Source organism: Diplotaxodon limnothrissa, linkage group LG14 (genome assembly GCF_057381915.1).
Source record: "Diplotaxodon limnothrissa isolate DT_005_m linkage group LG14, D_limnothrissa_male_GT1.1, whole genome shotgun sequence".
In the NCBI taxonomy this organism is placed as follows: domain Eukaryota; kingdom Metazoa; phylum Chordata; class Actinopteri; order Cichliformes; family Cichlidae; genus Diplotaxodon; species Diplotaxodon limnothrissa.
The window spans coordinates 41693687-41707180 of NC_140609.1; the positions used below are offsets into that span (position 1 = coordinate 41693687).

A 13494-nucleotide genomic window follows, 5' to 3' on the forward strand; every position below is an offset into this window, starting at 1 on the left:
GGAGCGAGGTTATGAAGCGCTTTGAAAGTGAGAAGCGGGATGTTGAAATTGACACGGAGGTGAATCGGAAGCCAATGGAGCTGTTTAAGAACAGCTGTTATATATTCAGTGGATCTAATTCTGGAAATAATACGAGCATCTTTATTTTGAACTAACTGCAATTTATGGAGGGATTTATGAGGTAAACCATAGAGAAGAGAATTACAGTAATCTAAACGAGATGACAAGAGCATTGACGAGTATGGCGGTACTGCTTGCAGTGAGTGAGGGATGAAGACGATTAATATTACGGAGATGAAAGTAGGAAGACTGAGTGATATCATTTATATGTGCTGTGAAGGACAGAGTGTTGTCGAGGATGAATCCAAGACTCTTAACCTGAGGGGAGGGTGTGACATCAGAGTTATCAATGGATAACGAAAAATTTCTGGTTGGGACTGTGGTCAGTTTTGATTTGGTGCCTATTAAAATTAACTCTGTTTTATTGCCATTAAGTTTAAGAAAGTTGTGAGTAAACCAGACCTTGATTTCACTTAAACAGTCAGAAATGGATGTGGGTGGGAGAGTAGCTGTGGGTTTGGAGGATAGGTAGAGCTGGGTGTCATCTGCGTAGCAGTGAAACTGGATGTTATGCTTCCTAAAAATATTACCAAGGGGTAGGAGATAGATGATAAAAAGTAAAGGACCCAGGACAGAGCCTTGGGGTACACCAGAATTAACTGGAGTAGATACTGATCTGTGAGGGAGTAACTGAACAAACTGTGAGCGGCCAGAGAGATAAGAGGTAAACCAGGTGAGTGCTGTACCATTGATGCCAATAGATGCCAACCTGTGAAAAAGGATGCAGTGGAAGATAGTGTCAAAAGCTGCTGTAAGGTCAAGGAGAATGAGGATGGAGATGAGTCCAGAGTCAGCTGCAAGCAGAAGATCATTAGTGATTTTTACTAGAGATGTTTCTGTACTGTGACATGAACGGAAGCCGGACTGAAACTGCTCGTACGAGTAATTTCCAGTGGGATGACGATGAACCTGTGCAGCCACTATCTTTTCCAGAATTTTGGCTAAGAAAGGCAAATTTGAAATTGGCCTGAAATTATTTAGATTGGAGGGATTTGAACCATTCTTTTTCAGTATTGGGGTTATTATTGCAGTTTTAAGAGAAGAAGGAACAGAACCCGATATAAGAGAGGAGTGTACGATATTAGCAATCAGTGGGGTAAGAGACGGGAGTGAGAGTTTAACAAGATTAGTCACCAGTGGATCAACTTTATTTATCCATGAAGCCAGATGACACATACCAATTAGTTAAACTGTAGGAATGTCCTAAAGACATAAAGACCTGGATTGCCGCTAACTTTCTGTTTCTTAATTCAGATCAAACTGAATTTAGAAGCAGCCCTAAACATCTTAGAAATATGGTATCTAAAGAAATCTTACTCTGGATGGCATGACCTTGGTCTCCAGTAACACTGTGAATCTTGGAGTCATTTTTGACCAGGATATGTCCTTCAATGCACATATCAAATAAATATGTAGGACTGCTTTCTTTTGAATGAGCTCTCCCCACTCTAGAGGTGCTCATTGGTCGGCAAATGTGCTGCATTCCTCACCAAATATTGGTGTCATGTTTCTGCTCCTCTGGGCAGAGTCGACCTGGTTTTTTCCTGGGAGCTGCATCTGGGGCTGATTAGGAGCTACAGTATTTAAGACCAGCACACACAACAACTCTTTGCCATATCATCAGCTACCCAGCGTTAGTTCAGCCAACTCATGTACTTCATTGAATCTCATGCTTGTACTTACCTTGTTTCTCTTGTGCTTAGTTGTGTCCATGGATTACTCACTTCACCATCTACATTTCTCCTTCCACTCGGTCACTGGACTTTTACTGCTGTATTCTCCACCCTCACTCACCTGCTTGCCTCTCTGCACTTGCAATTGGACTTCTTCACGGATTGGAATACCTCAAACTCAACCAGACCTTCTCCAAATTTACTACATGTGCCGGCAGACAAGTAAGCTACTGGGAATCAGTGTCATTGGATAATCTTGCAGACCGTTTAAACCCCACGCTGATACCACTCTCCTCTGTTACGGTCTCTTTGACCATCGATCAATTCCAGTGTCTGTGTTTTTAACGTGCCCCATGGGTCCATCCTGTTTCTGACGGCCTGTGCCATGACAGATATAGGCTAAGTTCCCAGACAAACCGGCAAGTGACAGTACTGAACTCTCTGCTCCTGAGTTTGTCAAGCAGGACTCAGAATCATGACTTGTCTGCCACATTCTGGGATTTCCCTTAGGATTAGACTGGCTGTCAATCAGAGACTGATCCTTATGTTTGTCAGTCTAAAGACTTTGAATCTGCTCTTTGTGTGCTGTGTTTTGAACCTGCCTGTAAAAGTGTTGTGCCGGCTGCTCCAAGCACTATGTCTAGCTACCTACAGCAAATTTTTCTGTAGTCTGTGTTTTCTCTCGCTGAGCTAACCTCTTCAAAGACTGATGTTTGTATGGGTCAAACATGAGGCCAATACTAAGCCATCTCTTTTTCCTGTGCCAGCTTCCAGGGTGAGGTTAGCCAAGACCCAGTCCGCCTTAGCACCCGGACTAGTTCCACGGGTGGGGGTGGCTTGGGTTCAGTGGGTTTCTGCACCTGTGCCGGGTGCCTGCACCTGTGCCAGGTCCCAGGGCGAGGGTAGCTGAGACCCAGTCCCCTTCTGCACCTGTAACTGTTGGGTTTTGGGGAGGTTATTGTCCAACTAGTTTCTGTGCCTGCAAGCGCTGCAAAGCCCCAGCCAGAGCAATCAGAGCCTTTTGCGAGCCAGAGGTTTTCATGTCATCTGGCCCAGCCATGTCTCAGCGAGAGGTCTTAGTGTCATCTGGTTCTGTACTTGCCAAGCCTGCCACACCGAGTCCTGCACGTCTTGTGCCTGCCATGCCACATCCTGCACTGCCTGCACTTGCCAAGCCACATCCTGCACCATTTGCGCCTGCCAAACTGTCTTCACCCAGGCCGCGGCCAACCACCTGCCAAGTCATTCAAGGATCTTTGCCCATGCTGCCGCTGACCACCTGCCAAGCTGCCTGAGGATGCTTTGTCTCCATCGCCATCGTGGCATGGAGCCTGCCATTGTGTTTTGTTTTGGACTCCTGTGCCCCGGGTTTTGACAACTAGTGATACTTTTTTGTATCCTTTCTGGTCTGTATCAGTTTGTCTCTGCTGGCTTCCTGTTAAATCCAGAATTGAATTCAAAATCCTGCTCCTCACAGGATTTAAATAATCAGGCCCCATCTTATGTTAATGACCTTAAAGACACTTCCGGTGCTGCTCCGAGCTGGCAGCCAGTATCAGCAGCTCCGACCTGAACAAATCCTTCTTTTTCTCTTTAATATATGTTTCTTTGTTGTTTGTGTTTATTGTTTTTGTTTTTCTATTGTGGACTGCTGTCCCCCACAATGGAGCTCAGAATTCTATGGACAATGGTGTTCGTTATTACATTTTTTACAGCGTCTTTGTCCGGAGAGCACGTGGAGGTCCGACCTCCCATTGTTTACAGCAGCTGTTAGCCCTCGGAGCCTCCGCTGCCCTGCCTACCGCCGAGCAAGCTAACATCCCCCGTGAGGTGAGGAGGAAAAGACGCGGTACTCGGGCCGGGATCGGGCGTCGCAGTAAAGTTAGGAGGTACCGGCCAGCGATTCCATCTGTTATTATGGGGAATGTGAGATCTCTCCCCAATAAAGTAGATGAACTGGCAGCCCTTACCCGACATCAGAGGAGCTACAGGGAGTGCAGCCTGATGTGCTTCACAGAGTCGTGGCTAACTGCGCTAACTCCGGACTCACACGTAAACATGGATGGTTTTCATCTGATCCAGGCCGACAGAACAACGGAGAGTGGTAAGAAGAGAGGAGGGGGTCTGGCTGTGTTTGTGAACGATAGATGGTGTAACTCTGGGCATTTATCTATCAAAGAGACGCTATGCTGTAAGGACATTGAGCTGCTAGCGGTTAGCATGAGACCGTACCGCGAGAGTTTTCATAGCTAATAGCTGTGTATGTCCCACCCTCTGCTAACGCTGCAGCAGCCTGTGAGGTCCTGCACACTGTAACCAGCAGACTCCAAACACAGCACCCTCAGGCCCTTTTCCTGATCTCTGGGGACTTTAATCACATCTCCCTGTCCTCCACTCTCCCCACCTTCACCCAGTATGTTACCTGCCACACCAGAGACAATAAAACATTGCCAACACCAAGGAGGCATACAGCTCATCACCTCTTCCTCCCCTGGGGGGCTCTGATCACAATCTGGTTCATCTCCAGCCTGTGTATAAACCTCTAGTACACAGAGAACCAGTTGTGAAACGCACAGTAAGGAAATGGTTGGCAGAGACTGAAGAGGCCCTGAGGGACTGTTTCCGCTCTACTGTGTGGGACAACCTCTGCAGCCCCCTGGAGGATGACCTCAGCAGCATCACAGACTGCATTACGGATTACATGAACTTCTGTGTGGACAACACCGTACCCATCAAAAAGGTACGGTGTTTTTCTAACAACAAGCCACGGATAAATCCTGAAATTAAGGCTCTCCTCAAGGAGAATAAGAGTCTTTAGATCTGGAGACAAACAGGAGCTGAGAGTTGTTCAGAAGAAGCTGAAATGGAAGATAAGGCAAGGAAAGGAAAACTACAGGAGGAAGATGGAAGAGCAGCTGCAACAGGACAACATCAGAGGGGTTTGGAACAGCCTGAAGACAATCTCAGGACAAAAACCAACCCCCCAGGCTGCAGGAGACTTGGGGTGGGTCAATGACCTAAATAAATATTTTAAAAGGTTTGATCAAACACCCACCCCTCCCACAGCATCGTCCCCCCCTGCTGCAATCTCCTTCATCTTCAGGGACGTCCTGTCCTTCATCTCAGGACTTCACACCTCCCAGCTCCCAGTCATTACACCCACCCCCGGCTTCTGTGGACTCCAACATACACACCACTCCCCCAAAATCCACTCTTACTATCTCAGCACTTCAAGCGAGGAACGAGCTTCGCAAGATCAAGGTGAGGAAGGCTGCAGGTCCAGATGGCGTCAGCTCCAGGCTCCTGAGGTGCTGCGCAGATGAACTGTGTGGCATCCTAGGTTATCCCTTCAACCTGAGCCTGTCACTGGGGAAAGTACCACAGCTGTGGAAGACCTCCTGTGTGGTACCGGTACCAAAGACCTCCCATCCCAAGGACCTCAGCAGCACTGTACTGCCCTATATTGCATCTTAATTTGTTTTTATATAATTGCGTGAAATGAGTCTTGAGTTGAATGTTTTTTAATAGGCAAAAAATACTTAAATAAGAAAATGGCGAATTACATTTTTGTCTTCATTTTTTTTCTGCTGATCTGAAAATTGATCCGATCAGTGACGAAAAAAACGTGATCCAATCCAAACTATGAGACTTTTGATCCTTTGCACCACTAAACATCACTCACTGTAACAGTTCAAAATGAAACAGATTACCAGAGTTACTGTACCACATATTAAAACCCTTATTTGTAGCGCACCTGCAGAATTTTGCCTGTTTTTGTTTTGTTTCATTTTTTAACTATGAAGACATCAAAGGTTTTACTGTGTTCAGTTCATGAAATCTGTTCATACATCAAGATTTGCTGCAGTTAGTTTTACTATTAGCACGGATATAATAACAGGGTGTTACATGTCAGCACAGAGTAGTTTTTTGCAGGTGAGAGAGATTTTGGACAGGGTCAGTCCATACATTAAAGGGTTGAATACAGGTTGACATGTTAGAAAGTATAATGATAAAAATATCCTCAGCATGCTGGGTACACTGTTCATGTTAAACCTGCTCTGCAGAATTTCAAAAAAGCAGCCGAAAGAGAAGTTGAGCAGAGAAGCGAGGTGAGGCGTGCAGGTGCTGATGGCTTTCTGTCGGGTCTGTTTGGATCCAGAAAAACAGATTTTAAGGATCCTCATGTAGGTGTAGAGAATCAGAGATACAGGGCATAGGATAACGAGAGGAGTGGAAATGAGTCCATAGATGTTATTGACTGTGGTGTCAGAACAGGCCAGTTTAACAATGGAGTAGTTGTCACAGTACACTTTGTTAATGATGTTCCCACACAGCTGCAGAGGAGCACTCAGAGAAATCAAAAGAGTGATTACAAGAAATGAGGAAAACCACGTTAGAACAATGAGCATGGATACCTTGCATGGACTCATTCGTGTGTGATATTGAAGAGGAAAACATATTGCAAGATATCTGTCATAAGACATGACGGCTAAGTTAGCAAGCTCTGCAGTTCCATATGTGTGCACACAGAAGATCTGCAGGAAGCAGAGAGGAGCAGAAACAGTGTGAACATCAGAGAGGATCTGAAGCAGGAGGAATGGAAACAGCCCTGTACTACCATACAGCTCATTCACAAACAGGCTGCACAGAAACATGTACATAGGTTCATGTAAGCTTCTGTTCACACAGATAACCACAATCAGCAGGACATTGGCAGTAATGATTAAAAAATATAAAGACATAACGATCACAAAAAATAAATATTTCAAATGCCCGCTGTCAAAATAGGCACTGAACACCAAGAATGAACTCTGAGATGAGTTTACCGTCATCCTCCTCTCCATTCAAAAAACAAAGGTAATACTGTTTGCAGGATCCATATTATTTATCATCACATCATATAACCACAGGTTTTCAAAACAGTGAAACTCCAACAAAGCAACAGACATGAAACAGTTGGGGAAGAATTTCACTGATGATAATCCATCATGGTAAATGTCCAGCGCTTACCATTCAACAGAGTGCTTAGGCAACGTGGGTTATGACATTGTACTCAGACCCCTGAATCACTCCCCACTGAGCTAAAGTTCTGCTTCTGCTTCTTCACAAACTCTGTTCTGAAAACACGCCCACTGTGGCACACTGACCTCATGACTGAAAGAATGCCCCAAGGGTCAGAAAAAAAATCCTTCATGAAAACACAGGTGGAAAAATTATCAGGTCGCCCAATCTTTTAAGCTATGAGTGCTCAATTCACCTCCTCAGAGACTTCATATGATCACAAGAAATCAATGTGTAAACTACAATTCAATAAATAATTAGATCAAACACATGTGAGACTAGGAAAAGTCAAACAATCAGCTGTACTCATTTATGAAGGAACAAAAATGAATTCACACAAGTCACTGAAGGTGTTTACATCACGACATTTGAATATTTATTGTATAGACTTTATTCGAAATGGCGCCATGAAAGGGAGCCGGAGATCGACAGACGGATTGGGGCTGCAGCTGCAGTAATGTGGATGCTGCACCGGTCCATCGTGGTGAAGAGGGAGCTGAGTGTAAAAGCGAAGCTCTCAATTTACCGGTCGATCTACGTCCCTACCCTCACCTATGGCCACGAGCTGTGGGTAGTGACCGAAAGAACGAGATCGCGGATACAAGCGGCAGAAATGAGCTTCCTCCGAAGGGTGGCTGGCCTCTCCCTTAGAGATAGGGTGAGAAGGTCGGCCATCCGGGAGGGGCTCAGAGTAGAGCAGCTGCTCCACATCGAAAGGAGCCAGCTGAGGTGGTTCGGGCATCTGACAAGGATGCCCCCTGGGCGCCTCCTGGGTGAGGTGTTCCAGGCATGTCCCACCGGGAGGAGGCCCCGGGGCAGACCCAGGACACGCTGGAGAGATTATATCTCTCGGCTGGCCTGGGAACGCCTTGGTATTCCCCCGGATAAGCTGGAGGAGGTGGCTGGGGAGAGGGAGGTCTGGGCCTCTTTGCTTAGGCTGCTGTCCCCGCGACCCAGCCTCGGATAAAGCGGATGAAGATGGATGGCGCCGTGAAAGAAAACTTGCCTTTACATTTGGTCTCAACACGCCATTTAACTAGTCACCTGACCTCTCCGCTGATTCTGTTTCACTATAACTTCAGTGTTTTGAATGAAGTTGTGCAAAACACTCAGAAGACATTAGAGCATCTCAAAGGAATCATTTTTACCATTTGTGATATCAGGATCATCTTCAAGCATTGGATGGTGGTGGAAAAGCTGGTGCTTTGCAAAGGCAGGAAAGATGGCAGAAAAACTGTCATCCTGGTGCCGGAAGGGTTTGCTGCTCCATCTTGTGGAGGAGGGGACAAAAAGAAGAAACTGGTGTGAGGAATCATTATTCCTATGTTTGCAAATGACTGATATGGATATGAAGACTGGCAACATGGTGCCAGGAATGTGCACTGTTATATCTTGTGAAAGATGGTTAGATGCAGGGAAACTGGCATCTCAGTAGGGAAAACTTGCTGCTACATTTGTGAAAGAGGGATAGAAGGAAGAGAAACTGGCATCCCGGTGCCAGAAAATTTTGCTTCTACAAATTGCAAAGGAGAGATAGTAGAAAAATAAAGTGGCAACCCGGTGACAATAAGTTTTTGTATTTTTGGAGAAAATGGTTGATGGCAGAAGCTGCCAATCCAGTGCCAAAAGAGTAAACTGCTGTACTTTGCAAAGGAAGATCAGGGAAGAAAGAACCTGGTATCGCAGTGAAAAAAGTTTTGTTTTGCATTTGCAAATGAGGAATAGAGAAAGAGAGCCTGACATTCGTTTTGACATTCTTTATGACATCCTAGTGCCAAAAGGAATGTCTGCTGCTTAGAATATGTGGGCTAGATGTGGAGAAACTGGCAACCCAGTGGTAGAAAAACTTGCTTCTGCATTTTGCAAATGAGAAACTGGCATTCCGGTGTCAGGAAGTCTGCATATTGCAAACATGACATCCTAAAGGCAGAAGAGTTCCCTGCTGCTTTTTGTAATGATAGATGCAGAAAAGCTTGTTGCTGCATTTTCAAATAAGGGATAGAGAAAGAATGTGGCATCCCTGCGCCGAAAGGGTTCACTATGAAGGACCAATGTGGAAAAACATGCATACCAGTGGCACGAAATTTGCTGCTGCATATGCAAAGGAGGGATAGAGAAAGAACCGGACATCACAGTGCCAGAAGGGTTCACATCTGCTTTTTCCAACGATAGGTGCAGAGAGACTGGCAACTCAGTGCCAAAAGCATGCTGCTGCATTTGTAGAAGATGAGCTTGTTTTTTTTTTTTAATCTTTGCAGAGAAACTGGCATGACGGATAGAGAAGGAGGGATAGAAAACATCGAAACTGGCATCCCGTGGCTAGCAGAGATAAACTGGAATGGAGGAGCAGCAGAGGATGGAACTGGTGACTGATGTCCAAGCTGCACATTAAATGGTGTTAGGAGGCAGGTGCACAGAACTGAGCTTGTCCCTGCTACCTGGCACTGACGAGTGGGTGGAGCTAAAAAGTACGCAGTAGCTTTTTCAATTGGAGCTTTCATTTGCTTCTGCATGAAGAAGACTTTGGATTAACATTTGGTTAAGTAGGTTAAGAAGCAGTTGAAACCGGGCTACTCTGGAGACCTTACGTAAGCGTGGGTACAGCGTGGCTTCTGGGTCCTGTGTTGGCATCCGTTGGCTTTTCGGCTAACTGGCCCGGCCAGTGGGCCTGTTTCCGAGCAATGTGAGTGGAGCTGTGATGGGGTTTCTCTTCACCATGGAAATGTTTCTGCGAACATACACCACTGGTGTCTTCTGTGGACGTCCTGGTCTTTTTGCATTGCTGATGGTACAGTGTACCAGTGCTTTCTTTCTTTTTCAGGATGTATCAAACTGTAGATTTTATCACTTCTACTATTGTAGAAGTGAAAAAAAAGATGTTTTCTTGTTTCACCTGCATGGAGAGCTCCTTTTGACCCCATGTTGTCTGTTCACAGCAAAATCTTTCAAATTCAAGCACCACAGCACAAATTAACTCCAGGTCTTTTATCTGCTTAATTGATAAGGACAAGAACTGCCTGTTCATGAAATTGTCCAATTGTCCAATAACATAAGGTGGCACATGTTAAGGAGCTGAAACTCTTAAACCTTTCATCCAGTTTTAATGTGGATACCCTCAAATGAAAGCTCAGAGTCTACAGATAATGTCCATGTTTATTATATTCAGTAATATGATGGACATGGATATTACTGAATTGGAATATGTTTCAATAAACAGGTAAATAAACAAAAGTTCTATCATTCTCCGGATATATATGGACCTAACTGTATCTTTGGCAAAGGGAGGTGTGTAGTTGTTCCAGTGACTTTTCCTGCCTTTCCAACATGATCAACCTGAAACAAACCAGTAATGTAAAATCAATAGTGGTGCAATGGATCACGGTTGATCCGTAATCCAAACCGATCTCACTCTGCGGTTCGGCACGCACGTGATCCGAATATTCGAAAAAGAAGGATAAAATATGTGTATGGTGCACGTGGTCAGTCTGTCAAGCGATAGCTATGGCCAGCGCTAGCGGTCCAAGTGGAGGAGCAGAGGAGTTTGCGGTATTTAAGCAGCCCTTCGTTGCCAAATCCGACTGGGCTACAGCTATTACAAAAGCTATTGGGGTGTTTAGTTGCAGACGGGAGACCGTATTCTGTTTTGCAAAAGAAGGGGTTTAAACTAGTCAACGTGTTAGTTGATGCATTGACGCCGTGCAGCCCCACGCACGGGGCGATCCGCGGTAACTAGTTAACGCAGATCTGCCATGTTAATGCAGTTATGGCATTAATGTCATTTTAACAAGATTTACGCTGACAGCACTAGTTTAAACTATGATGAACGTGCTTGAGCCACGCTATGGCATCCCGTCGCGCGTCCACTCATTATATCACAGCGGAGTGGTAGATACAAAGCCCTGTACTGCCCTATATTGCATCTTAATTTGTTTTTATATAATTGCGTGAAATGAGTCTTGAGTTGAATGTTTTTTAATAGGCAAAAAATACTTAAATAAGAAAATGGCGAATTACATTTTTGTCTTCTTTTTTTTTCTGCTGATCTGAAAATTGATCCGATCAGTGACGAAAAAAACGTGATCCAATCCAAACTATGAGACTTTTGATCCTTTGCACCACTAAACATCACTCACTGTAACAGTTCAAAATGAAACAGATTACCAGAGTTACTGTACCACATATTAAAACCCTTATACGATATCCAACTCTATATATCTTTTAAACCGGAAGAGGCTTCTAAGCTGCGGCTTTTAAATGTGTGCTTGGAAACCATTAAAGGCTGGATGGCTGAAAACTTCCTCCAACTAAATGAAAGTAAAACCGAAGTCCTCTTATGTGCCCCAGATAGACATAGACCCAGTATAATAAATGCTCTTGGTCCTCTTTCAACGTTTGTAAAACCATCTGTCAGGAACTTAGGGATTATCCTTGATCCTGCTCTTACGTTAGATAGTCATGTTAAATCTCTTGTTCGGTCCTGCTTTTATCATTTAAGAAATATCTCTAAATTGAGCTCCATAATTTCCTATACCGAACTGGAGATTGTTATTCATGCTTTTATCTCTTCACGACTGGACTATTGCAATTCCCTGTTTACTTGTTTAAATAAAGGTTCTTTGGAGCGTCTGCAGATCGTTCAGAATGCTGCAGCAAGACTTTTGACGAAAGCTTCTAAATTTTCACATATAACACCGTTGCTCATGCAGTTACATTGGCTTCCTGTTGAATTTAGAGTCCAGTTTAAGATTTTGGTTTTAACTTTCAAGGCTCTTCAACAACAAGCACCACCATATATTATTGAACTTTTACAGCCCTATGCCCCTAGTAGGTCTCTGAGGTCGAGTAGTCAGGGCCTACTTGTCACTCAGTATACGAGACTGAAAACTAGGGGTGATAGAGCTTTTGCTACTGTGGCCGCCAGACTGTGGAATTCCCTTCCTCAGGACTTACGATCCGCTGATTCATTGATTACTTTTAAAAAACAGCTAAAAACACATCTTTTTAAAACTGCCTTTTGCTAACTTTGTTTGTATTTTGTCTTTTTAATCTGTTATATCTTGTAAAGCACTTTGTGATCTCTATCTAGAAATGTGCTATATAAATAAAATTTTACTTACTTACTTACTTACTTATTTGTAGCGCACCTGCAGAATTTTGCCTGTTTTTGTTTTGTTTCATTTTTTAACTATGAAGACATCAAAGGTTTTACTGTGTTCAGTTCATGAAATCTGTTCATACATCAAGATTTGCTGCAGTTAGTTTTACTATTAGCACGGATATAATAACAGGGTGTTACATGTCAGCACAGAGTAGTTTTTTGCAGGTGAGAGAGATTTTGGACAGGGTCAGTCCATACATTAAAGGGTTGAATACAGGTTGACATGTTAGAAAGTATAATGATAAAAATATCCTCAGCATGCTGGGTACACTGTTCATGTTAAACCTGCTCTGCAGAATTTCAAAAAAGCAGCCGAAAGAGAAGTTGAGCAGAGAAGCGAGGTGAGGCGTGCAGGTGCTGACGGCTTTCTGTCGGGTCTGTTTGGATCCAGAAAAACAGATTTTAAGGATCCTCATGTAGGTGTAGAGAATCAGAGATACAGGGCATAGGATCGTGAGAGGAGTGGAAATGAGTCCATAGATGTTATTGACTGTGGTGTCAGAACAGGCCAGTTTAACAATGGAGTAGTTGCCACAGTACACTTTGTTAATGATGTTCCCACACAGCTGCAGAGGAGCACTCAGAGAAATCAAAACAGTGATTACAAGAAATGAGGAAAACCACGTTAGAACAATGAGCATGGATACCTTGCATGGACTCATACGTGTGTGATATTGAAGAGGAAAACATATTGCAAGATATCTGTCATAAGACATGACGGCTAAGTTAGCAAGCTCTGCAGTTCCATATGTGTGCACACAGAAGATCTGCAGGAAGCAGAGAGGAGCAGAAACAGTGTGAACATCAGAGAGGATCTGAAGCAGGAGGAATGGAAACAGCCCTGTACTACCATACAGCTCATTCACAAACAGGCTGCACAGAAACATGTACATAGGTTCATGTAAGCTTCTGTTCACACAGATAACCACAATCAGCAGGACATTGGCAGTAATGATTAAAAAATATAAAGACATAACGATCACAAAAAATAAATATTTCAAATGCCCGCTGTCAAAATAGGCACTGAACACCAAGAATGAACTCTGAGATGAGTTTACCGTCATCCTCCTCTCCATTCAAAAAACAAAGGTAATACTGTTTGCAGGATCCATATTATTTATCATCACATCATATAACCACAGGTTTTCAAAACAGTGAAACTCCAACAAAGCAACAGACATGAAACAGTTGGGGAAGAATTTCACTGATGATAATCCATCATGGTAAATGTCCAGCGCTTACCATTCAACAGAGTGCTTAGGCAACGTGGGTTATGACATTGTACTCAGACCCCTGAATCACTCCCCACTGAGCTAAAGTTCTGCTTCTGCTTCTTCACAAACTCTGTTCTGAAAACACGCCCACTGTGGCACACTGACCTCATGACTGAAAGAATGCCCCAAGGGTCAGAAAAAAAATCCTTCATGAAAACACAGGTGGAAAAATGATCAGGTCGCCCAATCTTTTAAGCTATGAGTGCTC

At 44.0% G+C, this 13494-nt stretch overlaps 2 protein-coding genes and 1 pseudogene across 2 annotated transcripts; 1 reads left to right on the plus strand and 2 right to left on the minus strand.

The window, feature by feature from the left end:
- Window positions 1–4239: 4239 nt before the first annotated feature.
- On the plus strand, window positions 4240–5116 carry LOC146619566 (uncharacterized; annotated as a pseudogene).
- A 579-nt stretch (window positions 5117–5695) lies between these two features.
- On the minus strand, window positions 5696–6637 carry LOC146619567 (olfactory receptor 11A1-like). The gene has a single exon (XM_085370788.1). It carries the CDS (start codon window positions 6635–6637, stop codon window positions 5696–5698), a length of 942 nt encoding a protein of 313 aa, XP_085226914.1.
- A 5509-nt stretch (window positions 6638–12146) lies between these two features.
- Window positions 12147–13088, minus strand: LOC146619568 (olfactory receptor 11A1-like). Its single transcript, XM_085370863.1, has one exon. The coding sequence runs from the start codon at window positions 13086–13088 to the stop codon at window positions 12147–12149; it is 942 nt and encodes a 313-aa protein (XP_085226989.1).
- Window positions 13089–13494: the final 406 nt, after the last annotated feature.

Excerpts from the sequence above, each read along its gene's own strand:
- LOC146619567 (XM_085370788.1), bottom strand. The coding sequence starts at position 6,637 with ATGGAGAGGAGGATGACGGTAAACTCATCTCAGAGTTCATTCTTGGTG.
- LOC146619568 (XM_085370863.1), bottom strand. The coding sequence starts at position 13,088 with ATGGAGAGGAGGATGACGGTAAACTCATCTCAGAGTTCATTCTTGGTG.